At 38.8% G+C, this 26,101-nt stretch overlaps 4 protein-coding genes and 1 long non-coding RNA gene across 9 annotated transcripts in view; 2 read left to right on the top strand and 3 right to left on the bottom strand.

Moving 5' to 3' along the window:
* The window catches only part of LOC106133261 (homeobox protein cut), a 157,700-nt gene extending 146,176 nt beyond the window's left edge, over positions 1 to 11,524 (top strand). For 4 of the 5 annotated variants that reach the window (XM_060950640.1, XM_060950636.1, XM_060950639.1 and 1 more), the window contains 4 exons: positions 6,729 to 6,916; positions 7,272 to 7,417; positions 7,961 to 8,865; positions 9,160 to 11,524. In XM_060950640.1, the coding sequence (XP_060806623.1) occupies positions 6,729 to 6,916; positions 7,272 to 7,417; positions 7,961 to 8,865; positions 9,160 to 10,748 (2,828 nt within the window). In that variant the 3' untranslated portion in view covers positions 10,749 to 11,524. The remainder of the gene's footprint in view (positions 1 to 6,728; positions 6,917 to 7,271; positions 7,418 to 7,960; positions 8,866 to 9,159) is intronic. The other variant, XM_060950637.1, reaches the window with a different exon arrangement.
* Positions 7,280 to 12,956, bottom strand: LOC132903169 (uncharacterized). Its single transcript, XR_009657326.1, has 3 exons — positions 12,859 to 12,956; positions 7,972 to 8,211; positions 7,280 to 7,413 (listed from the first exon to the last, which is right to left on the bottom strand). It is a non-coding gene; the product is annotated as an uncharacterized LOC132903169 (long non-coding RNA).
* Positions 12,957 to 15,246: 2,290 nt separating this feature from the next.
* Positions 15,247 to 17,136, bottom strand: LOC106133250 (heat shock protein 68-like). Its single transcript, XM_013332912.2, has one exon. It carries the CDS (start codon positions 17,128 to 17,130, stop codon positions 15,247 to 15,249), a length of 1,884 nt encoding a protein of 627 aa, XP_013188366.1. The 5' UTR covers positions 17,131 to 17,136.
* Positions 17,137 to 17,746: 610 nt separating this feature from the next.
* Positions 17,747 to 20,799, top strand: LOC106133228 (GPN-loop GTPase 3). Its single transcript, XM_013332878.2, has 5 exons — positions 17,747 to 18,084; positions 18,453 to 18,649; positions 19,045 to 19,259; positions 19,882 to 19,987; positions 20,501 to 20,799. The coding sequence occupies exons 1-5, from the start codon at positions 18,040 to 18,042 to the stop codon at positions 20,775 to 20,777; spliced, it is 840 nt and encodes a 279-aa protein (XP_013188332.1). The 5' UTR covers positions 17,747 to 18,039; the 3' UTR covers positions 20,778 to 20,799.
* Positions 20,800 to 23,796: 2,997 nt separating this feature from the next.
* On the bottom strand, positions 23,797 to 26,014 carry LOC106133235 (uncharacterized). The gene has a single exon (XM_013332885.2). It carries the CDS (start codon positions 25,940 to 25,942, stop codon positions 25,034 to 25,036), a length of 909 nt encoding a protein of 302 aa, XP_013188339.1. The 5' UTR covers positions 25,943 to 26,014; the 3' UTR covers positions 23,797 to 25,033.
* Positions 26,015 to 26,101: the final 87 nt, after the last annotated feature.

The following is a 26,101-nucleotide window of genomic DNA, read 5'->3' as shown; positions in this document are numbered from 1 at the left end:
ACGGCCGAGGCAAAGGTAATTATTTTAATAATGCCCCGTCTGAACTGCGCGGCAATAAACAAGTGTCATCGCCCACGCGAATTCACCTCTTCGATTTTCGCGTAAAACTGCCTAAACCGACATTCCTCGGTAAAGAGCCAAAACAAAAACGAATAAAAAGGTCCGTCGATTCCCCCCACAACTAACACATCATTGACGAGCTTATAATAACGTTGTTTCCGTCAAATAATAGTAATTTTCTGTAGAAACTCCCAAATAGTTTGTGGCTGTATAACAAAGATTCCGGTGCCGCTTCCCGCGCATACCTCGCGGCGCCATTTTCTTTCACAATCTGTTTAATAGGATATTAAATGCATCCTGACATATTATTCGCCGTAATTAACGACGTGCGTTTCCTTGGCGAAACCGACATATATATCACAGATCTGTCCCACAAGATGGGTTGTTCAGGCTGTCAGTTTGGACACGATTTGTGGTCGCGCATTTTACATCTTTGCTCCCCGTCTTGCATAATTAGTAAGGATTAATGCGTAGCTATGAAAGACTCTTGTTTACCGTGAATTAGGATTTGGTATCCAAGTAAACCACGTGTGATTTATGGACGCGGCAATGTTTTTAATTGGAAAACATACCGGAGCGGACTTGGTTGTCATGATCGGAGTGTTATTTAGCTTGGAAACAATAGTGTAGTCGGTGGGACTAATTGATGCGTTCATTATTTAATTTTTTGTTGCCATATGTACAAACTTAGACTTTTTTTGACTAACTAAACTTTTTCACTTGTTCAAACTCGCGCAAAATCCATAAAGAATATAAAACGAACAATGAAACAAATAAATTAAGTAGATATTTTAAACAACAATAAATCATTCAGGTAATAAAAAGCAATTGATCTCAAGGCACGAACTAAACAAAGGCTTATTAACATATTACCGCGCATCGTCTTTTTTTTTTAATTTTATGCGAACGGTAGCAAAGGGCGTGTGTTCAGACTTCAGCTCGCGTGCTTGGGAGCAATCAATCGCAATCACAATCAATAAAGCCGGCAGAAATCAATGCTTTAGCACGCCTAGCCGATGAAAAATTGTAGCTTTGACACAGTAGCGTAACCGTTTTTTTTTTTCATTCGGAACACGCATAGCCCTTTGATTTAAAAAAAAAAGTAAAAACTTCGTTGAGAGACACCTTTTTTTAGCTAACTTTTTTTAACAGATACGTTTTCCCTTAGTTGAAGCAGATAATTTGTGGAAAATTAGAGAATTTTTCAAATTGTCGTCTTTATTTTACAGATTTATCAATGAATATAAATGATTAATTTCCCGATTCATCCAATCATAACTCTAATTGGTATCTAAACGTAAGAAACTCGTACCTTCGTTTTTATCCAGTTTTATCGTCACACGGGATTAAAAAAAATAACAAAAGCAAAATAAAATTGCGAAAAATGCTTTCCATTATAATTTCTGACACCTAGGCGGAATCCCTAAATCAATTAGGCATAGGTAGACAAAAACTTCGTCAGACGATCAGGTGAGACTAACTGCGTTACAGACGCGAGGCGTAGTTAACAGGAATTCGGTTATTTCGTTAAAAAACTTTGCTATGCTATCGTTAAAAGTTATTCGGGTAAGCTCCCGTGGGCCGATACAGGGAGCGACACTAGTGATGCAACCGTCTTGCCACGATATTTAAGAAAAAACTACGTTACAACGGTAAAATAAGTAAATTCTAAATTCAAAATGATATGTCATCAAACCAGTATTAATCACATATTTTTAAAATTGGTAATCCCATTTCGCTCTTTTCGAATATAGAATCATCAACCCTTTAAATTCAAACTCTACATCGACTGATTTGCATTTCAAAGACAAAAATCGAGTTGCCACACTACGATATGGCGGTCTCTGCGGAGCTCGCAAAATTGATTATTGAATCTAGTTACCAACTAGCGACTCTGCCGACGAGTGCTCTTAACGTTTTTACCTTTTCGCTGGGGATTTTTGACAGAGAGACTTTAGTCACAGCGAAATGCTGGTTACTATTTTCAAACGAACTAACCATTGATCACTTTTATTACGTTCTTGACCTAAAAACTTAGGGTGGAATTTAAAGTACCTACAAACAATTATGTTATTAGATAATGCAGCATTGTAATATGACGAAGATGTAAGATTTTATCATGAAAACATAGTTGGATAATGTCGTAATGGCGTTCGGTGAGATATAACCGACACATCGTCAGAACGTGATTAAATCTGTGTTTCAAAACTTTTCGTGATTTAAATTTCGAATGTTTAATAAAGAACACTTTATTCTCTTAAAATATCTGGAAGACATTTAAAAATAGAACTGCTGAAATAAATAATAATGTCATGCATTCAAAAGATATTGCTTCCGACTTCTAATCACGATTGCATCACAAAAGAGAAAGGCGACCAAAACAATGGCAATACTCGTACTTACTTCTCTATGACATTTTGTATGGCCTTACAAAGGGACAATCAGAGCAATTTTATGTCATACTTGAGTATATTTTTTACTAATGGAGTTATTTTTGTAATGACTAAATTGCAAACTCTTTTATTCATAATACCTAATTATTTAACCCCTTTTTAACGTATTAAATAATCTAAATAAGTATATATATTTTTTTTTAGTTTCGACACATTTACACCATTCACACCGACATATACCTCAAAACTTGTCTTAGACATAATATAGCGTAACCGGCTTCCGGCTGACACTAGTCTTGAGTCTATGGTACCATGTCATCAGCGTGACCGGTGATCGACTCACGCGATCCTCCGCACGCAATGTCGAACATCGAACAAAAGAAAGCCTCATTGTCCACCAAACACACCTACAAAAAAAAACTACCGCCGCTTTAAAAAAAACAACACCGCAATCAACATCAATAAAAAAAAATGCAATACCTCATTTAATTCTTAATTGTTGCCTCTAAAGAAATATCGGAAAATTTTATCGCCGCCCATTTGAAATTATAATTAGGTCGAAGCTCAAATTTCAGCGTGTCGAGGCCGATGCATGCGAGGTTTAAAACAATTTTTACATCCCACAAAATTAAAATAAACGTCAACAATACGTAGGTATATTTTCTATTTAAGTGATAATTAATGCGAGACGCGCCAAGTGCGGCCTCATTTGTGCATTTCATTGTTACACGTCGGCACCTAATTTTAGCTCCGATGCCAGTTTATGCAACTATTTCTTTTGCACAGCATTAACAATTCAAATAGTGTTTTTTCCCTCGAGCAACACTTTCAACCTGCGCTGACGTCCGCCGCCGAGGACGGCCCCGATGCAAATGACCATCGATCTACAAGACGTATGGAGCGCGCACTTCTCACCCCTTTCTTTCGACTACCCACGCCGCCGGCTTGATTTACAATCCCGGATACACATTCCCCGTTCCAATTCTACATACTAGCTACAGCACGGCGCTGGCGAATGGTAATTTTTTTACTATGTCACAATGACACGATAATTTAGGGCACCACCCCCTTTACTTTCCAAAGCCTTTGAATATTCATACGGCAATAGCAATCAATAACGGCCACAAAGAAATAGTTTTCGCGTGCACGCACGCGATATTATGTCGCATAAACAAATAATTTTCTTTTTATATATATTATCCTTAGATTGTACTAGTCGAATTTACAATGTCGCCCCCGTCTCCCTCCTTTGTAATCAAACTGTGTCCGATAAATACAAGAGTTCCGTGACCGGACAACATTAATTGGCCGAGCGGGTTTTTTTTTAATATCCATCAAAAATGCACATCGTAATGGCTGTAATAAAAAGTGATCATATCGCTTTAACAGTCAACGACAGCAGAGATAAGAGAGTGAGTCAGCGAAGGTACCTCTTGGATAAAAAGATTTTAAGAACAAAAATGAGGACAAATTTGGTAGGTACGCCATCGGTCAGCGGCCATGTCGAAGCCTGACGTTTATCTAAACAAAATGGCGCGCATTACGTCACTGTCACTGAGTAAAACCGGGATTTTTTTTCTTGACAACATTTTGGGCACGTAACTGTAATTGGCCGCGTGTTACACACAGAATAACAAAATGTCTGCAAGATCAAAGGCATAAATAGGCGTGTGTTGAAATTTATCGACGTTTCGTATCTCGAAGAATGAATTTGGAATAAACTATATAATTGGTGATGTTATACCGCGGACACACGCGGCACATGCTAATGTCTGATATAAGGGCCCGCGTAGACTGCAATCTATCAACTCGATAAGAATCACTCGAAGTCGAAATGTCTTTTTTATTTCAAGTTTTCTTCTATATCCTTCTACTATAATAGCGAATTATAGAAAGTATTTGTATTGTAAGACATATTACTTAGAAAATATTAAATAATTGAAATTCTCGACAATAAATACTAAACGGTCAATATCTACCATTTGCGCAACTCACGAAAGTTTGAGCACGTCTATATCAACATAAAATTAAGATGGCCGAAACAAAGTGGCAATTTAACAAGTCATTAAAAAGTAAACAAAGCAATTATGCCACCAAATCACGTATATGGACTTATTGTCTGCTATTATTATGGGCTTGAACTTGAGAACGTTATGATCATGCGATATAATCAAAATCCGACCATTTTTAAAATTTATTTAGATCACGTCTCCTTAGTCATAAGTCGTTATGTCTGTGAATGGCGGTTTCACAAAAAAATGGTAGAGTACAGCGCAGAAGGACAATGTTTGCATGTCGCACAGACTCCAAAGTGGAACGTGGGAACTAATGGTCATTCAAACTCCTTACGTAAGGTCCAGTTAGTGAAAGTTACGATATCATTTTCACTCACTATCATGCAAAGTATTGCATGGTCACTTTTTTACAAAAAAAAAAAGAAACAACTACGGAAAATAACATACAACTGGCCGCTAAAATTGAAGTTTTCTTTGCGGCCAGCCTTTAAAAGAAAATCACTTTAAACGCTAATAAAATTTGAGAGAATTCGAAAAACAAACGACGCATCCTGCTTTTTACAGTCAATTAATCAAGGTTTAACTTGGGCTGTTCCTCGAATCTAAAATAAGCGACGATCGCGAATACTTGCGAAGAAATTAGTGAACATATTGTCGGTTTTAAAATAACATTAAGGAGGCGATAAAGCGTTTGTGGATCCTTATAAAATTAATAACGTTACTTGCTTTCCTCGCGATAAAACCGACCGCATCAATGAGATATATTTTTTCGTAACTTCGAGGAAAAAACGCGTGTCAGTTGTCTTAAAACACAAATTTAATTTAACGACCGTCTGTGACACGTCGCATTGTTTTTGAGATAACATGACACATTGAGGCCATCAGCTGTCGAGGTGTTTGTATTAAGCTTAATATTCAAATTTCCTTGAAATCGTTGATAGCAAATCATGTGATAACGATTATTGGCTTATAATGTTTGCTGTTATGTCACTGATATGAGTTCGAAGACACGCAAGGCTTAGCGACTAAACTAGTTTATAGTTTTCGGTAATTACGTACCTATTTAGTCCGTGATTACTTACAGAAAATATACCTATAACAATTTTTTACTCATCACCACAGAACGACCTATTTTTACATTTATTTTTGCTCATTCATTCATATAATCACGTCTAGAATTAAAAGGTAAAGGAAAATTTATGAACGAAAATAGGATTTTCGTTTTAATTGTGCCAAAACCAAGCACTGATTGCTGTATCTGATGTAGCTTTTTTTAATCTGTTCTTCAACATGAAAGAGATCTTGAAAGGTTTCTTCATGATTGTGGTATAATGTCACATATTTTCCGCAAAGTCAGCCATGTTAAAACACTTCTTTGATATTATAATAACGTCAGGACGCCGCCTAAACGCATATCCGAGCATTATAACCACATTTATCCCTAACACTCCTAATTACTGGTCTTAATTAAACTAATGTCGTGCATATATCAGCATCTAAATAGCGTTCATTGTGAGACCAAAGACAATATGTTGACAGGATGAATGACCACAAGATGGCCGTCGGTTTTCGCGCGTAACTCCACTTGTTTATGGATGCGCTCGCGGCGTTTTAGGATTACTGGCTTAGGCGATGAGTGGTCCCATTCAGCGATTATATCTTATAATGCTATTCATTGCAGTGTAGCATTTTAATGATCCACCTAATTTCAATTGTGCCAAATATAACTGCCTTATTTATTACTTGGCAAGCATGCGCATGATTCGCCCGTTACACTTGCGACCATTTTACTGCAATTAAAACCAGCGTTAAATACTGTTACGAAATTATAGAACATTTTTAATGGAAGCGTTTATGATCTTTCTAAATAAAGCAGGTCAATTTATTGTTTCCGTTGGGGTGGAATATAAATGTTTGGACATCAAAGATTCTCCTGAAACCTCGGGTACCTACTATGAAGAAGAAATGTCTCTAATATTAGACTCAGCATTTAATTTTTTAAACATTACTAACGTAAGGCACAGCAGCCTTTTATTTACAAGACAGATTTCAATCAGGCAGCAGACCACTCGCAACTTTAGCTTAATTTTTTCATGGCATGTGAAGTTACAAAAAACAATGAATTCCTAGCTTTAAAACTAGCTATTATAACTAACTTTACTCACAAAATCCTATCTCTACAATTCTTATTTACAAATAATACATGTATTAAACGCGCACGTAACGTACCATAATTTCACCCTTCTTTTCTTGTTCCCAGTTGGCACAAAAGATGGCACCCTTGGCCCCGGGTTCGGGAGGTCGGAAGGCGAGGGCGACGACCGCCTGGCTCACATCCTGAACGAAGCCTCTCATCTCATGAAGCCCTCTCAACCCAACAACGATGACTCTAGAAGCAACGAGGACTCCAGCTCCCCCAGGACGCAATGCCAATCGCCATATTCCAAGGTAAGTGATTAGTTTGATCTAGTTTCGTGTATTCCTTGTGACGTTGTGCCGCTGTGGTCTTCCCTGCGTCCCTCTTCAAAGCCCGGGAGCTCTATAAAGTCTGCATTACGCACGATGCTTCGCCATTTTTCTCTACTCGAAGTCTACTATCCTGGTTAATGGACTGGCCTTTTTTAGACTTTAATTGGTCGGTAAAACGCGTAGGCAACCTCCCGCGCGGTCTAGCGCCTTCTACATTCACATACACATGGTATCACACCTTTATCCCTTAGGGGGAAGACAGGCCTATGACTTTAAGGCCACTTAGCTAAATGGCTTAATGACACTTATGCATCCATCGGTTTTATCATTCCAGGACTCGAGCCAGAACAGAAGACTGAAGAAGTATGAGAACGACGACATTCCTCAGGAGAAGGTGGTGCGGATCTACCAGGAGGAGCTGGCCAAGATCATGACGCGGAGGGTGGAGGACATGAGGCACAGTCGCGATGGCTTCCCTGGGTAAGAATACAGTTCTCACTTGATAATTAACATCATTGATTTTGTTCAGATTTCTTTCAAATAAAGGATTATCTCATGAGTAATTGAGCTCATGCCATATGGTTTCCGACACTATAGAATGGAATCACTTCATAACTTGCCAATGGATGTCGTAAAAGTCAATTTAGGGATAGGCTTATAAACTTGGAATTCCTCTTGTATGCGATGGGCTAGCAACCTGTCACTATTTGTATCTCAATTGCATCATGAAGCCGCAGGCTTTCAATCTTTTTAAGACTGAAAGGCCACTTTCAGTTACTGTTAGCGCTGTTACTCCACTAGGGATATAGACGTGACTACGAAACAGAAACTACGTGTTTATAGAAAAATGCTTACATATGTAATTTGACTATATTCACTTTCAAGACGCTGACATCAGACTGTTTTAGGATTCAAATGTTAAGACGTTATGTTATTAGTGTAGAAGAAAAACTTGTTCATAGACATAAAATAATTAATAAAAATAATATGCACGAGGACAGCAAATCTAAAACTAAAATGTAGCATGTTCCCACCTTTTTTCAGCGGCGGGATGCCCCCACACATGGAGCGGCCGCCCGAGGACATCCGCCTGGCGCTGGAGGCCTACCACCGGGAGCTCGCGAAGCTGCAGCCCCAGGGGAACATCCCCAACCTGCACAACCTGCCCGGGATGCCGCCCTTCCCCAACCTCCTCGCGCTGCAGCAGCAAGCCATGCAGCAAGCCCAGAACCAACACATGAACGGCTCTGGCGCAGTCCAGGATCTCTCCCTGCCTAAAGACAAAAACGCCAAAATGAATGGAATGACTGATAGTGATAAGGATAGGCCGATAGACGCCGAAGAGGCTATAAGGCACGCGGGCAGCGCTTTCTCGTTAGTGAGGCCAAAATTAGAACCGGGACAGCAGTCGACGGGGTCTTCCGCGTCGAGTCCGCTGGGAAACGCGATTTTACCTCCGGCGATAACGCCGAACGATGACTTCAGTAGTTCCGCAGCGGCGAGTCCCTTGCAGAGGATGGCTTCGATCACGAACAGCCTCATTTCTCAGCCGACGAACCCCACTCATCACGCGCCACCGCAGCGCTCGATGAAAGCTGTTCTTCCGCCAATAACTCAGCAGCAGTTTGATCTCTTTAACAATTTGAATACTGAGGATATAGTGAGAAGAGTGAAGGAAGCGTTGAGTCAGTACTCGATCAGTCAGAGACTGTTTGGAGAGTCGGTGTTAGGACTGTCTCAGGGTTCAGTGAGTGACCTGTTGGCGAGGCCCAAGCCCTGGCACATGCTGACGCAGAAAGGCCGGGAGCCGTTCATCAGGATGAAGATGTTCTTGGAAGACGACAACGCTGTGCACAAGCTGGTCGCGTCGCAGTACAAAATCGCGCCCGAGAAGCTGATGAGGACCGGGAACTACAGTGGAGCGCCTCGTAAGTATTCTTTAAATTTATGGCTACTATATATAGCTTTTAATATATGGATTTCCCATAATATATTAGTCTTGTGCAAATTAGTTTTATGTTAGAACTTAGAACCAAAACAGTTAGGTACTACTTAATTTCTTTGAAATAAGTATTTTTTAATTGATATTTTACCACCACCTACACTCTTTAACTTTTCGAAAACCGAATCATTGAAAAAACGCACCTCGTTTTTAAATTGACACAGCAAAATGAATTACTGTCAAGAATTGATCGATAACCCAGAATGTCTGTTGTCCACAGCCTGCCCACCCAACATGAACAAGCCCATGGCGCCGGCGCAGAAGATGCTGTCGGAGGCGGGGTCGCTGCTCAGCAAGATGCAGCAGGAGCAGCTGCTGGGCGGCGCGCACCTGCCGCACCTGCCGCAGCCCGCGCCGCTGCTGCTGACGCCGCCCGGCTTCCCGCCGCACCACGCCGTGGCGCTGCCGCCGCAGCCCGACAAGGAGCGCAAGCCGCCGCCCGCGCCGCACCCGCACCCGCACCCGCACCCCGCCATGCGCAACCTGCACCACCACATGTCCCCCAGCGTCTACGAGATGGCCGCCCTCACGCAGGACCTCGACACGCAGACTATCACAACCAAGATCAAGGAGGCTCTCCTCGCGAACAACATCGGACAGAAGATCTTCGGAGAAGCCGTGCTCGGCCTCTCGCAAGGATCCGTCAGCGAGCTGCTATCCAAGCCTAAACCCTGGCACATGCTCAGCATCAAAGGCAGGGAACCGTTCATAAGGATGCAGCTGTGGCTCAGCGACGCTCACAATATTGACCGACTCCAAGCGCTGAAGAATGAGAGGCGTGAGGCCAACAAGCGGCGGCGATCCAGCGGACCAGGACAGGACAATTCCTCTGACACGTCCTCCAATGACACTTCAGAGTTCTACCACTCGAGCTCGCCCGGACCCACCTCGGGAGTCCCATCAGCGAAGAAGCAGAGAGTCCTGTTTTCTGAGGAGCAAAAAGAAGCGTTGAGGCTAGCGTTCGCGCTCGACCCCTACCCCAACATGCCCACTATAGAATTCCTAGCGGGAGAATTGAGTTTATCGACAAGAACGATCACGAACTGGTTCCACAACCACCGCATGCGATTAAAGCAGCAGGCGCCGCACGGTCTGCCCGCGGAGCCGCCGGCGAGAGACCAGTCCACGGCGCCCTTCGAGCCGGTCCAGTTCAGGTTGCTGTTGAACCAGAGACTGCTGGAACTGCAGAAAGAAAGGATGGGTCTCGCAGGAGTTCCTCTTCCGTATCCTCCATACTTCGCTGCGAATACCAACCTGGCCGCGTTAATAGGTCGCGGCCTGGTCCCACCCGACGAAAGAGTGAAAGACCAGATCGGCGGGCTGGACCTGTCGATGCCTCTGAAGCGAGAGCCGGACGGCGACGACTTCGAGGACGACGATGTCGAGAGCAACCTCGGGTCGGACGACTCGCTGGACGACGGGGAATCCAAGACGGAGCCCAAAGCGGCGTCGACGCCGGCCGGCCGCTCCAACCGGCGGAAACCCGCCGCGCCGCAGTGGGTCAACCCGGACTGGCAGGACGAGAAGCCGCGGAACCCTGACGAGGTGATCATCAATGGGGTTTGCGTGATGAGGAGCGACGACTTCAGAAGAGAGGCGGAGGAAACGGTGCGAGTGGAGCCGGCGCCCGTGGCCCGCGGCGCCTCCCCCACCTCCCCGGCGCCCCGCACCCCCCACACCCCTCACACTCCTCATACACCCCACACTCCCCACACGCCGCACACGCCGAGAGCCACACACACCCCGGAGGATGTCCTCCCGGAAGACAAAATCAAAACGGAAAACGACGACGACCGATGGGAATATTGAAGTGCATACATAGACGATATATTTATTGTAGGGCCGGACGATGTAGATCAGTGCGAATATGTGTAGGAGTTTGTTAATTCGATTGTAAGGCCAAAGACTTTTGTACATAGATCGTGATATGCCAGGCATACGTCCCGACGGACGAGAAAACCTTACGATACAAAAATATGCATTTTGCTTTAATTTTTTTTTTTTTTATTAATATTATTTAGTGGTCGAATCGGTACCCTGATTGGTACAAATATCTGAGTATTTTTAAGTTACGGCTTTTTATTCGAATGTAAATAAATATACCAAAAATGCGTGGACTGTATATAGCTAGGGTAGACTGTACTGTAAGTATTCGTTGCCGGCATCTTAGTGATAGGAGTTCATTTATTGTTAATGAAAGTTTAAAGTGCAATCATATGTAAATTTAAGCTATGACATACTGACCCCAGTTGAAAAGTATTATTATGTTTATATGAACCGGTAAGGTTTAAAATATTATTATAATTGGGTTATAAGTTTTATAATTAAATTATGAATGTTTATTTTATACTATTGTATGTTTTCTATGACTATTTTATACGTGTCGGGGTAGCTCAAGTTTGTGATGTCGCTCATTTTCTCAATTTCCAACATTTTAATTCCGTTATTTCTTTAGAACATTTTTTTTTTACATTTTTAGACGACGTACAAATTTTGCAACAAATGAAACGTACGATTAAGCAAATACTGTATTGCTTGTGGTTATAGTTTTATTTTATTTTAGCAATAAATTTGCTTTTAATCTATTTTTTGGTTTTTTTTTTCATTATTTTATTTTTTAGTTCCCTCATTATTAGGAGATATTAAGTGAAAACTGTACATTAAAAAGGAACCATATTCCTTGCATCCTGTACATAATTATAAACAGTTATTTAAAATTAATGTAAATAATTAAGTGAAATGCCACATTTAGTACTATTTCATATAGAAATAAGTAGACGAATAGAACACCCAGACATACTTTTTAAAAAGGGTAAAAAAAACATGATTAATCAAAATTATCGTCATTCTTAAAATGTATCGGAAATATTACGAAATTATCTTTTAGAATTTAGACCCCAATTTTGGAATTCAAAGGAGCCGGTTTTAAAATTTTTCATTACACGGATCTTTCTATATTTAATACAGTTTTAGAAATACCAACTACATACATATCGATGTTAAATATAAAACTAAGCTAGCCAATAAGTTTAGCTTATAATAGTTCAATACAATTTAGGCTGTTTGACAGTTAAATTTTGGTTTTCGATCTTAAAAAAAAATTAATGTTTTTCTTTTAATAATCTGGATAATTTATTTGAAAGCTTGAAGGAATATGTACGGATATGTATATTATATATTCATTGTTGTTTTTGATAGGTGCCTCGAATATAATAAAATACTTACTTAGGAATTACATACATACTGGGGAATTCAAATGCAATTTAACAACTGAACATTAGAAAAATCAATCCAAAAAAAAAACATTTTTTTTAATCTCTTATTCGTAGACCAAATAGAACATAGGTTTTATTGTTACGTGACAAAAAAAAATTAATAGCATTATATAAGTACTCTTACAATAGATTTTTTTTTTAATTTGTAGCTTAGGCAATTCGCGCTAACATACGATGCAATAGGCGTAAAAACCAAATTTTATCGATCAGATATAACAGTAAACACGACATTAGCATGCAGAACCCTACGCGATTGGACATGTTACATCAATAAGTGTCGAGCCATTCTTTACGGCTTCCCCTTCCGTCGATCGCGGCCAATTTTGTCCAAATTTAGTGTCTAAGGATCCAATTGACATTATATTTGGAATATTAACAAGGTTTTTTAGTTAGAACAGGTTTATAGGCCGTGGAAATCTACCGTCCGGTAAGGTTAATGCACGTAACGCAACAAAACCTCTGTAAATTATAAGTATTTCCTGGTAATAGTCAAAGATTTTAACAGAAATTATTTGCAAAATTGTAATTCATATCTACTTCTAAATCCAAACTACTTAGAAAACCTCGTATGATCGAAGTTACTGTGGTTTGACGTCAGAACAAAAATTTAACAACAAAATATACTGAAATAATTTCTGACTTACCGATTGTAGAAATTATGGCGACTAAGTTACAACAGCTCATAATTCAAAATATTTATTCATTACTTCGGGACATTTCAAACATCAATGTTTAATTGTCATATCTTTTGGTCTCACAACATTGGTCGACGTCAAATTTTATTATTATCATAAGAGCGCCACTCAGACTGCACACCTTTTACAACCATGATTAAAAAAACAAACTTAAAAATAGAACGCGCCTTAATTCGAAAATAGAATCATTTGAAATTCAAAAGGTTTCGTTATCGCCTATTTAATTGATATTCTGGTCAGGGGAAATCATAAAAAAGTATCTATGACTGTGAAGTGAGCCTATATTAGACCAATTTGAATCTCTCATACATTGGAGTGGACTGCACTCACTAGTAGGTAAAGGTACAACCTATAATGCGTAAGCTTAGAATAAAAACCGTTAGTGAGGAATATAGAAAAAAAATACCATCTCTATATAAGATAGACGTAGCGGCTCTAACTGAAGTTGTACTTACATATTTATGCTCCAATCCATAGAAAATTTGATCGGGCGATTTAGAATCGTCGTTGTAATTGGCTGGTTGTGGCGTAAAGTGAAATAATCATCAGATTTTAGTTCATTTACTGCTTTATATCCTACAGTGTTCCACGCTAATAATTAAATGTTATTTCCATGGCCAGTCAAATAAAAAAACTAGAAAAAATAAAAAGCGCGGGTATTTTAAAAATATTCGAGGCACCTACTCATCCTACCCGCCATTTTGTTTCGTTGACAGCGGTAGGGATGTAAATAAGGGTGTAGCCATAGAAAACTACGGTACGTTATCTCAATATAATGAATAGTATTAAATATTATAGCGATAATTATTATTGTTCATATCATAATAATAATAAAAAAAAGCTGAAACATTGTCTTCTTTCCGAACAATTTCTAAAGTTATTAAATTAAAAATAAAGAAATTGCTAATCAATGTTTGTTTTACTGCTTCTTATTTACATACCTCTCATAGTCGATTATTTATATCCACCAAACTACCCTCCTTCCTCCTGACTTCAGTCCCGGTTGCAACCTTACTAATCTGGAGAGGAGCTCGGAGTAAACTATTGACCATGGATCCTGGATTAGCTGAGTACGGTTTTTACACGAAGCGATTCCCGTCCGACCTCCGCAACCATTACAAGAGAACCTAACCCATATTGGATCGATCATGGTTACACATCCAGTTGCGTGAATGTGCAGGTTTCCTCACGATGTTTTCCCTCACCGTAAGAGCATCGCTTAGTATTTAAACTAATATGCATAACTTCGAAAATAGTCATTGGTACATGTCCATTCGAACCTGTGCCTTTTTTGTGCCATACGCATTTTAACCGGGCACCTTACTCATTCGACCACCGCTCAAATCCAACGAACTACTGCTATCCAAAAATTTCCCTGGCACTGGGGATACCAGACTAACAACTGAACCACTGCTTATACATACATATCACGTCTATATCTCTTATGGAGTACAGAGCTAACAGTCTTAAAAATACTGATAGGCCACGTTCAGCTGTTTGGCTTAATGATAGAATTAAGATTCAAATAGTGACATGTTGCTAGCCCATCGCCTAAATTAGAATCCCAAGTTTCCCTTGGTCGCATTTTACGACCTCCATGTGGTGGGTGGATGGGTATATTGCTACAGCTACCAATTCTGGTAGCCTACGCTAAAATAAGAACAGATAACTTTATGTTAAAACTAGAAGCCGCCCGCGACTTCGTCCGTATGGGAACCCTATCAGTAGCCTTTGTGATATTCTGGGTCTGGTCTGGTTTACTACCGCTTCCAAAGCGTCAGTGTATAAGAAGCGGTAACAAACGGCACTGCGGCGTTTTCTTCAACAAACTGAACTTCACAACCATCCAAAGTCTCTAGTTGAAGAAAGACTTAACCAGATATCAAAACGGAATACTTATGGCAACTTTATAAGAGGCGCCAATATTAACTAGACAAAGTGCCCATTAACAATAGACTTGCTCTGTCTACCTTGTAAGCGATAAAGACGTGACATTTATGTGTACAGATTCTGTATAAAGTAACTGTCTAAAGGCATAGACTAAGAGCAATAAACGATTTTCTTTTGTTAAACTTTAATAGACTATGGCTCCGATCAATGTTCTCGCTGGAGCACTAACAGTAAAAGTTTTAAAAAAGCCACGGCCTGCAACAAACAATTAAATGGATTTAACGCATACTATTGAAGAACGCAACTACCTATATACCTATTAAATTGTACTTATAGTACTATGAATCTAAAAGGACATGGGAATCAAGATAACACACGATTTAAAGACAAGAATTATAATTACTTCAACGAACAAACAAGATTAAATTTTGACATTAAATTAAAGAACTAATCCACCTCTTCAATAACCGGCCCGTCAGAGCTTCCTTTCTTGCCAGCAGAACCAGACGAGTGCAGTTTTCTCATTGCCGGAGCACAAACCCCATTTAACTCCTTATACTTATGCTCAAACTCATCTGTTTCCGCCAAGCTATTACTCTCCAGCCATTTCAATACATCGTCACATTTCCGTCTCAAATTAGAACACTCTGCTTCACTCAGCTTCCCATTGCAACCATCAACTGCTTGTTTAACACTAAAAGCATACGATTCCAATTTATTACGAGCTGCTATCTTCTCCTTTTGTCTCTCGTCATCATCTTTATACTTCTCAGCATCAGATAACATGCGATCTATCTCATCTTTAGACAGTCTGCCTTTATCATTCTTTATGACGATATTCTTACTCTTCCCAGTGCTATTGTCTTTGGCGGAAACATTGAGAATTCCGTTTGCGTCAAGATCAAATGTGACGTCTATCTGAGGAACTCCACGTGGAGCTGGCGGTATACCAGTCAAATCAAACGTTCCCAATAAGTTATTATCTCTAGTCATAGCCCTTTCACCTTCGTAAACTTGAATGGTGACGGCTGATTGGTTATCAGAATAAGTGGTGAACGTTTGGGAATGCTTGCATGGTATCTTTGCGTTTCGATCTACTATATTTGTCATTACCCCACCAGCAGTCTCAATGCCAAGCGATAGTGGAGTAACATCCACCAAAAGAACGTCTTGAATCCTTGAATGACGGTTCCCGCTAAGGATAGCTGCCTGCACAGCCGCACCATAAGCAACAGCCTCGTCAGGGTTTATAGACAAATTTAGCTTCTTACCATTAAAGAAGTTTTGAAGTAAATTCTGAATTTGGGGAATTCGAGTTGACCCACCAACCAATACAATATCATGAATGGATGATTTATCAAACTTTGCATCTTTGAGGGCTTTTTCAACAGGCTCTAGAGTTACTCTGAAAAGGTCGGCATTCAGTTCCTCGAACCTAGCCCTCGATAAACGGGAAAAGAAGTCTATGCCTTCATACAAAGCGTCTATTTCGATAGAAGCTTCTGTACTTGCAGACAAAGTACGTTTGGCTCGTTCAGCAGCGGTGCGCAGTCTACGCAATGCTTTGGGATTATTCCTCAAGTCTTTCTTATGCTTTCTTTTGAATTCGTCTGCTAGATAATTAACAACTCTGTTATCAAAGTCCTCTCCACCAAGATGAGTATCACCGGCCGTTGCTTTAACTTCGAATAGGGACCCCTCGTCGATGGTGAGAATTGAAACGTCAAACGTACCACCACCCAGGTCAAAAATTAAAACGTTCCGTTCACCCTTTAGGTCTTTGTCAAGTCCATATGCCAAAGCAGCTGCTGTGGGCTCATTGATGATACGAAGAACATTAAGTCCAGCAATAGCTCCTGCGTCTTTAGTCGCTTGTCTTTGCGAATCGTTAAAATAAGCCGGGACTGTTATCACGGCATCCTTCACCGATCCACCTAGATAACTTTCAGCAATGTCCTTCATTTTGGTGAGTACCATGCTACTAATCTCTTCAGGAGTAAACCTCTTCTTCTTGCCTTTGAACGCCACTTCTATTTTCGGCTTTCCATCTTCGTTTACTACCTTGAAGGGCCAGTGTTTCAGATCTTGCTGTATTTTCGGATCATCATACTTCCTGCCAATCAAGCGTTTGGCATCAAAAATTGTGTTATTTGGATTCATAGCCACTTGGTTCTTTGCAGCATCTCCGATAAGACGTTCGGTGTCAGTGAATGCGACATAGGATGGAGTGGTTCTATTACCCATTTCATTGGCTATGATGTCCACATTACCATGTTGGAAGACCCCTACGCAAGAATAAGTCGTACCCAAATCTATGCCAATTGCTGGCATGGTGCACAATTCATGAAACAAACAGAATAAACTTGGATTTAAATAAAGGCAAGAACACTTGTAATTATTACTTACAATTTCAACAGTCAAACTTCAATTGTTGTAGAATGAATTGTCGAGCTAAATAATTTTAAAATAAAATAAATAATACTATTTTCGGCCAGTTGTATATTTTTGTATGTCGTTGAAATAAAAAACCAAAACCGACGAGCTTATATGAAGAGAGATATGAATGTGGAATAACGGAAAGAAATACGCAGGGATCGTGGCAAGTGGAAAGATACAGTCAGTGCATCCCTCCGGGAAAGAAATATTTTGTACTTGTACCTATGTATCTATGGTATGTAGGTATGTAAAAATAAAATAGTAACCGTGCCAAGTGTGGTAATGTCTTAGAGTTTCGACATATGTAATTGGTTAATGAGTCAAAAAAAAAAGAAAATGTAACCGTCAAAGTCACCGTCATATGTAAAAATGTCACGTGTCAAAGTCAAATCTTCATAATGTTACCACTTCTTGCTACATAAAAATTTTAAACCATTTATTGAAAAACCCGTGAAAATAAACAAAAACCCTTAAATAAGTTCAATTGAAAATTATATTTTGTAATATATACTTTATAGCAAAAACAAAGGTTTGTAAAAAACATTGTAAAATATATTTACTATATACGGTGTAAATAAAATTGGCAAATGGCAACAATAAACACAACAAAAACAAGGATAATTTTTGAGAAAATCCCATAATAGGCATGTATTGATTGTTCTTGTAGGATATTCTATGGTTTTTGTGAATCTAATTGGTAATTGGTTGTGAAATTTTTTACTTATAAAAAACGTGCAGTTCACAAAATACAGGGATGTAAATATAACCTTTAGCTCGAGCTTAAGTAATTTTTTTGGAAAAACCATGCGATACGCACAATTTGTTGTTGGACCCGCAGGAAGTGGCAAGGTAATCCCCAATTATATTTCTTAGTGAATTTAAAAACATGATTAATTGAACTCTATGCAGTCGTGCATAGAGTTAAAATTAATCATGTTTTTAAAGTAGTAACTTTTTATATTTAAAATATTGTTTGTTGTTGATCCAAGTGTCTGAAAATTTCCTATTCTACATTATTATCTATTTGAATTTCAATTCCATCATCACCATACAGCTGAACGTGGAATTTCAGTCTTTTTCAAGACTGTTTGCTCTGTACCCCATAAGGGATGAAGACATAATTATGTTTATGTTTGTATGTTTTAAGAACTCGTAGTAGAATCTAAAAGATAAAAATGTAATATATTTTTTTACATATGATTTTTTTTGTGTTTTAGTCCACATATTGCTCAACTATGGTGAAACATGCCAGCACCACAAACCGCCTAATAGATGTAGTTAACTTGGATCCTGCTGCGGAACACTTTTCCTACGACCCGATCGTGGATATCCGGGGGCTGATACATTTGAGCGATGCGATGGAAGATGATGAGTTGAAGTTTGGGCCTAATGGCGGACTTGTCTTCTGTTTGGAGTAAGACTTTGTTGATTTATTTATTTTTTTGATGATAAAAAAAGGTGGAAACTGTTCTCGTGGGTTATTTTAGTGTTCTTGAGTTTTTTTTCTTATTGTATATGGATTTATGTAAGTACTTACAATGTACAAGCCGCACACAACTCTAGATTAGATCCTATAAACCTATACAATATACTTCATTCAGTGTAAATGTTTCAGTGCGGCAAAAACAATTTTCATTCTAATAAATAGAAAAAGTATGTATTTATATTTATAGTTGTTATAATGGCAATGTATATAGTATATGTAAAAATAATTACGTTGAAATTTGGCACAGGAATAGTGTACTTTAGTTTTAAGATAACCTATTTGCTCTTGGCGAGATTAAAATAATATTTATCGGTCTATTCCAGAACTCTCTTAGAAAACCTAGATTGGCTAGAGACCCAACTAGGAGACCTGAACGACGACTACATCCTATTCGACTGCCCGGGACAGATAGAGCTGTACACACACCTGCCCGTGATGAAGAGGCTCGTGGAAGCCCTGGAACGGTGGAACTTTCGGATTTGCGTTGTGTTCATGATCGATTCACAGTTTATGATTGACGGTGCTAAGTTCCTGTCAGGTAAATGTTAATTCTTTCTATTATACTAGAGAGTGCCGTGTGGTTCCCGGCACCAATACAAAAAAGAAAAGGACCACTCCGTCTCTTTCCCATGGATGTCGTAAAAGGCGACAAAGGGATAGGCTTACCAACTTGGGAGTCTTTTTTAGGCGATGGGCTAGCAACCTGCCACTACTTGAATCTCAATTCTATCATTTAGCCAAATAGCTGAACGTGGCCATTCAGTCTTTGCAAGACTGTTGGCTCTGTCTACACCGCAAGGGATATAGACGTGACCTTATGTATGTATGTATACTAGAGACGGTTCACAGGTAGTACATACATAGCCTGAAACCTGTAACACCCGCAGACATTAATACCTTTTTAACAGTGAAAATTTTTCATGATACATACATACATATATATGGTCACGTCTCTATTCCTTGACGGGTAGACAGAGCCGACAGCCTTGAAAAGACTGACAGGCCACATTCAAATGTATAGCTTTATGATAGAATTGAGAATCAAGTAGTGACAGGTCGCTAGCCCATCGCCAAAAATAAGGGATATGTTTATGAGAAAAAGAAAAAAATCCCATATCAGTAAAAACCCTGCGATATACCTAGCTAATCAATGTTTCCAGGCACCATGGCGGCCCTCAGCGTGATGGTGAACTTGGAGCTGCCGCACGTCAATATCCTCACGAAGATGGACCTGCTCAGTAAATCAGCTAGGAGTCAAATTGACAAGTGAGTTTGTATATTTGTTATACTCTTTTAGGCGATGGGACTCCTAGCTAAATGTAACAATTTGAATCTCAATTCCATCATCGAGCCATCAAGTCTTTCCTAGACTTTTGGCTCTGTCTACCTCGTTAGGGATAAAGACGTGACGTGAATGTATGTAGATTGATAAAATTGCCCTCAACTTTTCATACAAACCTACTTTAGTCTCGCAGTAAGAAAAACATACCTCTTATCCAGGAAATGAAATCAACAACAATGACCGTGAGCGAAGCCGGAGGCAATAGCTAGTTATAAAAAAATAGTAATGTGACACAATACAATACAAATTATCTTTGTTGCTCATAAAAAATACATATGTAGTAGAAACATACATTATATGTTGAACAAAGGCGGACTTATCGCTGAGCAATCTCTTCCAGCCAACCTTTGGGTAGTGAAAGGTAAAATCCTGGAACCGGGTGGGCAGCATACACATAATTATAATAACATTAATGTTATATTTTTCCCCCCCCCCAGTTACCTGGACCCAGACCCCCACATACTGCTAGCAGAAATGAGAAACGGCAATTCAAAATGGCACGAAAAATACGCGAAACTCACAGAGGCGATAGGGGATGTCATAGAGAATTACAGTCTAGTCAGGTTCTACCCACTCAACATAAAGGAGGAAGAGAGCATAGAGAATATACTGTTAACCATAGACAACATTCTACAATACGCAGAAGACGCTGATGTTAAGGTCAGGGACTTTGAAGAGGCGGATCCGGACGAAAATGATAGTAATTACGATTGATTAAAATGTTTGATGTATTTTTTTTGCTTTTTATTTATATTTGCTACACACTACACTGATTGAGTTAGCCTCGAAGTAAGTTCGAGACTTGTGTTACTATTTTATTTTATTTTATTTTATTTTCTTTGGAGAACAAACAGTCTTACATAACTAGATAAACAAAGAAATAAACAACAAATGACCATTAACATGTTCTCGCATATGAGTAACTAAGCAGCTTGTCTGAAAGAGAAGGAAAGAAAAATTTAGGGGGAAAAAACTAACATAAAAAAGAGAGAAATCAGAAAAAAAAGAGATATATCACACAAGGAGAACACCTAACTTGCAGAGAGAGAACCATTAAACCATGCCTGAGATAAAGTGTTTTTAAATTTATTGACACTAGAATTGAATAAATCAAGATCTGGGTGGGCAGCTATTTTATTTATCTCAATAGCAGATCTGACAAAGAAAGAGTTATGTCTATATTTACATGCACTATATGGAACATATAGAAATGTGGGCAACCTAACAGTTCTAGTAGGCACTTTCAAATAAATTTTATTTAATAAAGATGGAGTATCTAACTGGCTTTGAGCAATTTTTACTAAAAACATAATATCGGCAGTTTGTCTGCGAATATATAATGGCAGAAAATGGTACCTTGAACACATAGAATTATAGTAAGAATCAAAACACTTTGTTTTAAATTGCAAGTACCTTAAAAATTTTCTTTGGATTGATTCAAGCCTATCAATATATATATTGTACTGAGGATTCCAGACTTGGGAGCAATACTCGAGGGAGCTACGAACCAGGGCACAGTATAGTATTTTTATCAGTTTAACATTAGTGAACTGAGAGCACGACCTTTTAAGAAATCCTAAAGATCTAGAGGCCTTTTTAACTATGTGATCGATATGAATTTCGTATGTTAATTTTGAATCATGTATGATACCTAAGTCCCGAATCTCTTCGACTCTCTTTAGTTCATTGCCTAATAAACAATAATTGTAATGCGTCGGTTTTGTCTTTCTGGTAAATGAAATATAGTAGCATTTATTAATGTTTAAGTCCAATTTATTACTAGAGCAATATTCAGCAAATTTATTTAAATCCTCTTGAAGAAGTAAACAATCCGACACACTAGAAATGTTACTGAAAATTTTCATATCATCCGCGTAAAGGAGAACCTGAGAGTTTGAGAAGCAGGAGCGCACATCATTTATGAAAATATTAAAAAGTAAGGGTCCTAATAATGAGCCTTGAGGTACCCCAGAAGGCACCACATTCCAAATAGATAGGGAGCCATTAATAGCTACGGCTTGGGATCGGTTTTCAATATAAGAGCTGAACCACCTAAATAGGTTTCCATGGATTCCGGCTAAGTAAAGTTTTTTTAGCAGGATTCCATGGTCGATACGATCGAATGTCTTGCTAAAATCCGTGAACACAGAGTCCACTTGTCCACCTGATTCCATATTAACTGTAACATAATCAATAAAACTAATAAGATTGGAGTTAGTCGACCTCTTTCTTAGAAAACCATGCTGCTCTTCGATAAATGATGAAGCCAAAGCATTGTACACTTGATCATGTATAATTTTCTCAAAAATTTTTACGAAAATGCATAATTTAGAAATTGGTCTATAATTTTTAATATTACTCTTGCTTCCATTTTTATGTACTGGAGTAATAAATGCTTGCTTCCATATTTTAGGCACAGTCCCTTCAACAATAGACCTTCTAAACAGAATCGATAAAGGATGACATAAACCAGCAGCACAGCCAGCAACAAATTTAGCATCAATCAGGTCAGGCCCTGCACCTTTAGAGATGTCAACAGTTGTTAACGATTTGAGAACAAAATCAGTGTCAATTTCAATATTCGAGATCGAATTAAATCCATGCAAATGACCAGCAGGAACAAAATTTGAAGAATCAGTGGAATTGTCTTGAAAATTAGAATGGAAATATGTAGCAAAAAGATTGGAAATATCATCACTAGTATCAGCTGATTGATCTTCAAGATACATGGTTGAAGGCAAAGAGTTCGAACCATGTCTATTAGATTTTATAAAAGACCAGAATAATTTAGGTTCCTCAATTATAGTATCTTCGCACCGTTTAATATACATATCATAGCATTCTTTTTCCAGTCTTTTCGCCCTCTCTCTCAAAAGATTAAAAGTTTCGCGGTCACTCAAATTTCTATACTTTTTAAACTTAATAAAGTATTTACGCTTTTCTTTAAGTAATTTTTTTAAAGAGGACGTGTACCAGACAGGAAATTTGCCTGAAGAAATTATTTTTCTAGGCACAAATAAATCTCGCAAGCGATATAGGTGATTATAGAAGGCATCCGTAGCATCATCTAAGGAGCAATTATATAACAACAATTTCCAATCGACTTCATTAAGTGAACTCACTATTGCCTCAAAGTCGGCTTTCTCGTACACAAATTTAATTCTAGGATTGCTCTTAAGTACAACATTTGTTAAGAAGGATAATTTGATCTCAAGCGATTTGTGATGTGGGTCCTCAGGAACCAGAGGATCCCCACAGTGTGAGACAACTACGGGCCCATTGGATAGTACATAGTCCAGGATACGATTACAGGAGGAATTTCTAATATAATTAAATTGGTTAAGGTTACATTCTGACAGAGTATCAAAAAATAACAATTGAGAAACCCCAGATACCCCACTAGGACGCAGATAGTTTCCTTCATCACACCATTCTACATTTTTTAAATTAAAATCCCCTAATATTAAAAACGAGTCATTCGGGCAAGTATCAAATATAGACGAAAGCTTTTCTGAAAAATTACTCAACTGCATGTTAAAAGAGTTACCAAGCGCTTCTTTGCAGAGGTATATTGTACAAACATGTAGTTTTATGTTTTCTTTAAGATTGTTATTTTTTAGCGTAATTGTCACCCAAATATCCTCTGCAGATGACCGCCACTCAGGTCGTTCAATGGCTGCGAAGTCCCTATGAACGGCGAGTAATGTTCCGCCGCCATATTTTTCGCCAGTCATTTCGTAATTTCTATCCCGTCTAAATACTACGTACCTATCATCAAACAACTCACTGTCTCCCAAACCCTCAAGCAACCACGTCTCTGTCAGCGAAACAATGTCAAAAGATGTTAATAAAAGATTACGTTTAAATATTTGTGTCTTTGTACGAAGCCCTCGAGTATTTTGGTAAAAAACTTTAATATTAGAATCCACAATTAATAATAATCAACATAAGTCTAAGTAGAAACTTTGTAAAGACTATAGTAGATAATATAATGAACCTCAGTACTAGATACCAGATAAAAATAATATTAATGTCAGCATTGTAACTAATCGATTTATACAGAAATCTGTATAAATAACATGTATTCAATACAAGTCTTCTAATCAATATCGATATTATCAAGAAATTGATAATAATATTACAGTGAACAATTGCAAAATATATAAGGAAATAATGTAAATAAACGAAAAACGACAATCTACTTTTACTTAACGTCACAATCTTACATAAAATAAAAATAGTACCGAATGCGTTAACGATAAAATAAAAATAATCAACTATAGCTATAATATTTATATATAACATAAGTAACTTATGCGAACTATATATAATAATATTATCAGTTCCGACACAAGGTACTGCATATAGCAAATAATTTATGTACGTTATCAGTTTAATACTTAAAATAAACAATGACATCAAAAACCTACAAATAAAAATATTACTGACAGATACTGCACTGGCACTAAGCAAATTATAACAAAGATAAATTAAACTAACGTTTGGCGATAAATGAGGATTTAAAATAGTCTGAGAGAAATATGCAAAATAAATATAACTATTTAGCCGAAAAAAGTGTCCTAGCATCCAGGTAAAACTAAATGCAAATAAGGAATTTAAGCCGAAGAATAAATTGCATAGAACGCAGGCGAGTGAATGGAGAGTTATAAGAAATACCGTAAGCTCAGCGTAAATAATGACATGCGATGTAAACAAACTGCGAAGTGCGCAGTCAAATCTCCAACATACAAATGTGTTTCTTGCAACGCGTGCGCACAGTCGAAGCTGCGGCGCGCACTGCCGTTGCCTACGAGCACTTACCTGCGGAAACAGGTAGCCCGCTCCACCGAGCCGACTCACATAAAAACACAAAGGAAGGAATGCACGCATGGTTCTCAATCTGCTTACAAGTTTATAACAAAATCTAAAAGACTGCAAATTCGGGAGTCTAACGCATTCAAGAAACAAAGTTAAACTATTTTTAAAAGGTCTTTTTCGTTTCTTATAATAAAAACAGGTGACGTGTCGGATTTTCTGGCCATTATTTTTGCATGCTTCACCCAAACATATCTGAAATCCGTCTCTCGAGCCAGTGATCTCGCCTTACTTAACAAGGTCTTATTCTTCTGGGTCAGATGGTCGTTTACGTAGAACGGACCAGTAGCAGAGAAACCCAAACCTGCGAGCGTAAGCTGCTTGCTTTTACGCGCGGACGCCACCAAATCTTCTTTAATATATCTATTATTAAACGATATTATTATAGGTTTCTCAGCATCAGGCACTCGAGTAGGTATCCTCGCAATGTAGCTTATAGATTCCCTTCTTATAGGGAAATTACTCAACTCCCCTATCCTTTCCGCAATCTCATATAGATTTTCTCCCTTCCTTAAGGGTACCCCACGGATCTCGACATTGTTCGCTCGAGCCCACTGATCCCTATCCTCAAGCTCTTGCCGCAGTCTGCATACTTCCTCCTGCAAATCAGGGATCTCTGTCAAAGCCTTTTCAACACTTTTGACGCGAGCATCCAAAGACGCAAAAGCCGAGTGAGCCATTTCAACAGAGGCTTTTAAATCTGACATTTCGGCCTTGATAACGGCAACATCTGCCGTGAGAGACTTCAACGGCTCCAGCTGGAAAGTGATCCGACTCAACTGCTCCTGTATACTGTCCAACTGGGAAGGCATTGGGGATGTTGCGGCAGGCGAAAGTGAAGATCCGGACTTACACCCAGGGCACCGCCAGTTATTTCTTCTTTCACCCAGTCTTCTAAACCCGGTTTCTGTGACGCCGGCACATGCGAAGTCGAACTGGTTCTTACAAACACAGCACACCGGCCCATCTGAGTGCTCCTTATTGCAACTGATACAGGTGAACATCGTAACCGAGGTTTGGGAAGCACTGGGAATTATAATTCTAACAGACAAGCGCGTGCGCTTACTACAGATGCCTCACGGCGAATGAATTTACGAGATACTAACTCAACGATACTATATTTTATAATAAATACTTATAAAGATAAACATCCAAGCCCAGGC

Source organism: Amyelois transitella, chromosome 22 (genome assembly GCF_032362555.1).
Source record: "Amyelois transitella isolate CPQ chromosome 22, ilAmyTran1.1, whole genome shotgun sequence".
Taxonomy (NCBI): Eukaryota; Metazoa; Arthropoda; class Insecta; order Lepidoptera; family Pyralidae; genus Amyelois; species Amyelois transitella.
The sequence above is the reverse complement of the archived record's forward strand: the minus strand, read 5'-3'. Positions and strand labels throughout refer to the sequence as shown.

Bases quoted from the DNA above. Each gene is read 5' to 3' on its own strand.
- LOC106133250 (XM_013332912.2), bottom strand. From the start codon at position 17,130: ATGCCAGCAATTGGCATAGATTTGGGTACGACTTATTCTTGCGTAGGG.
- LOC106133228 (XM_013332878.2), top strand. From the start codon at position 18,040: ATGCGATACGCACAATTTGTTGTTGGACCCGCAGGAAGTGGCAAG. The intron at 18,650-19,044 runs GTAAGACTTTGT...GGTCTATTCCAG, and splicing joins GGACTTGTCTTCTGTTTGGA to AACTCTCTTAGAAAACCTAG. The intron at 19,988-20,500 runs GTGAGTTTGTAT...CCCCCCCCCCAG, and splicing joins GCTAGGAGTCAAATTGACAA to TTACCTGGACCCAGACCCCC.
- LOC106133235 (XM_013332885.2), bottom strand. From the start codon at position 25,942: ATGTTCACCTGTATCAGTTGCAATAAGGAGCACTCAGATGGGCCGGTG.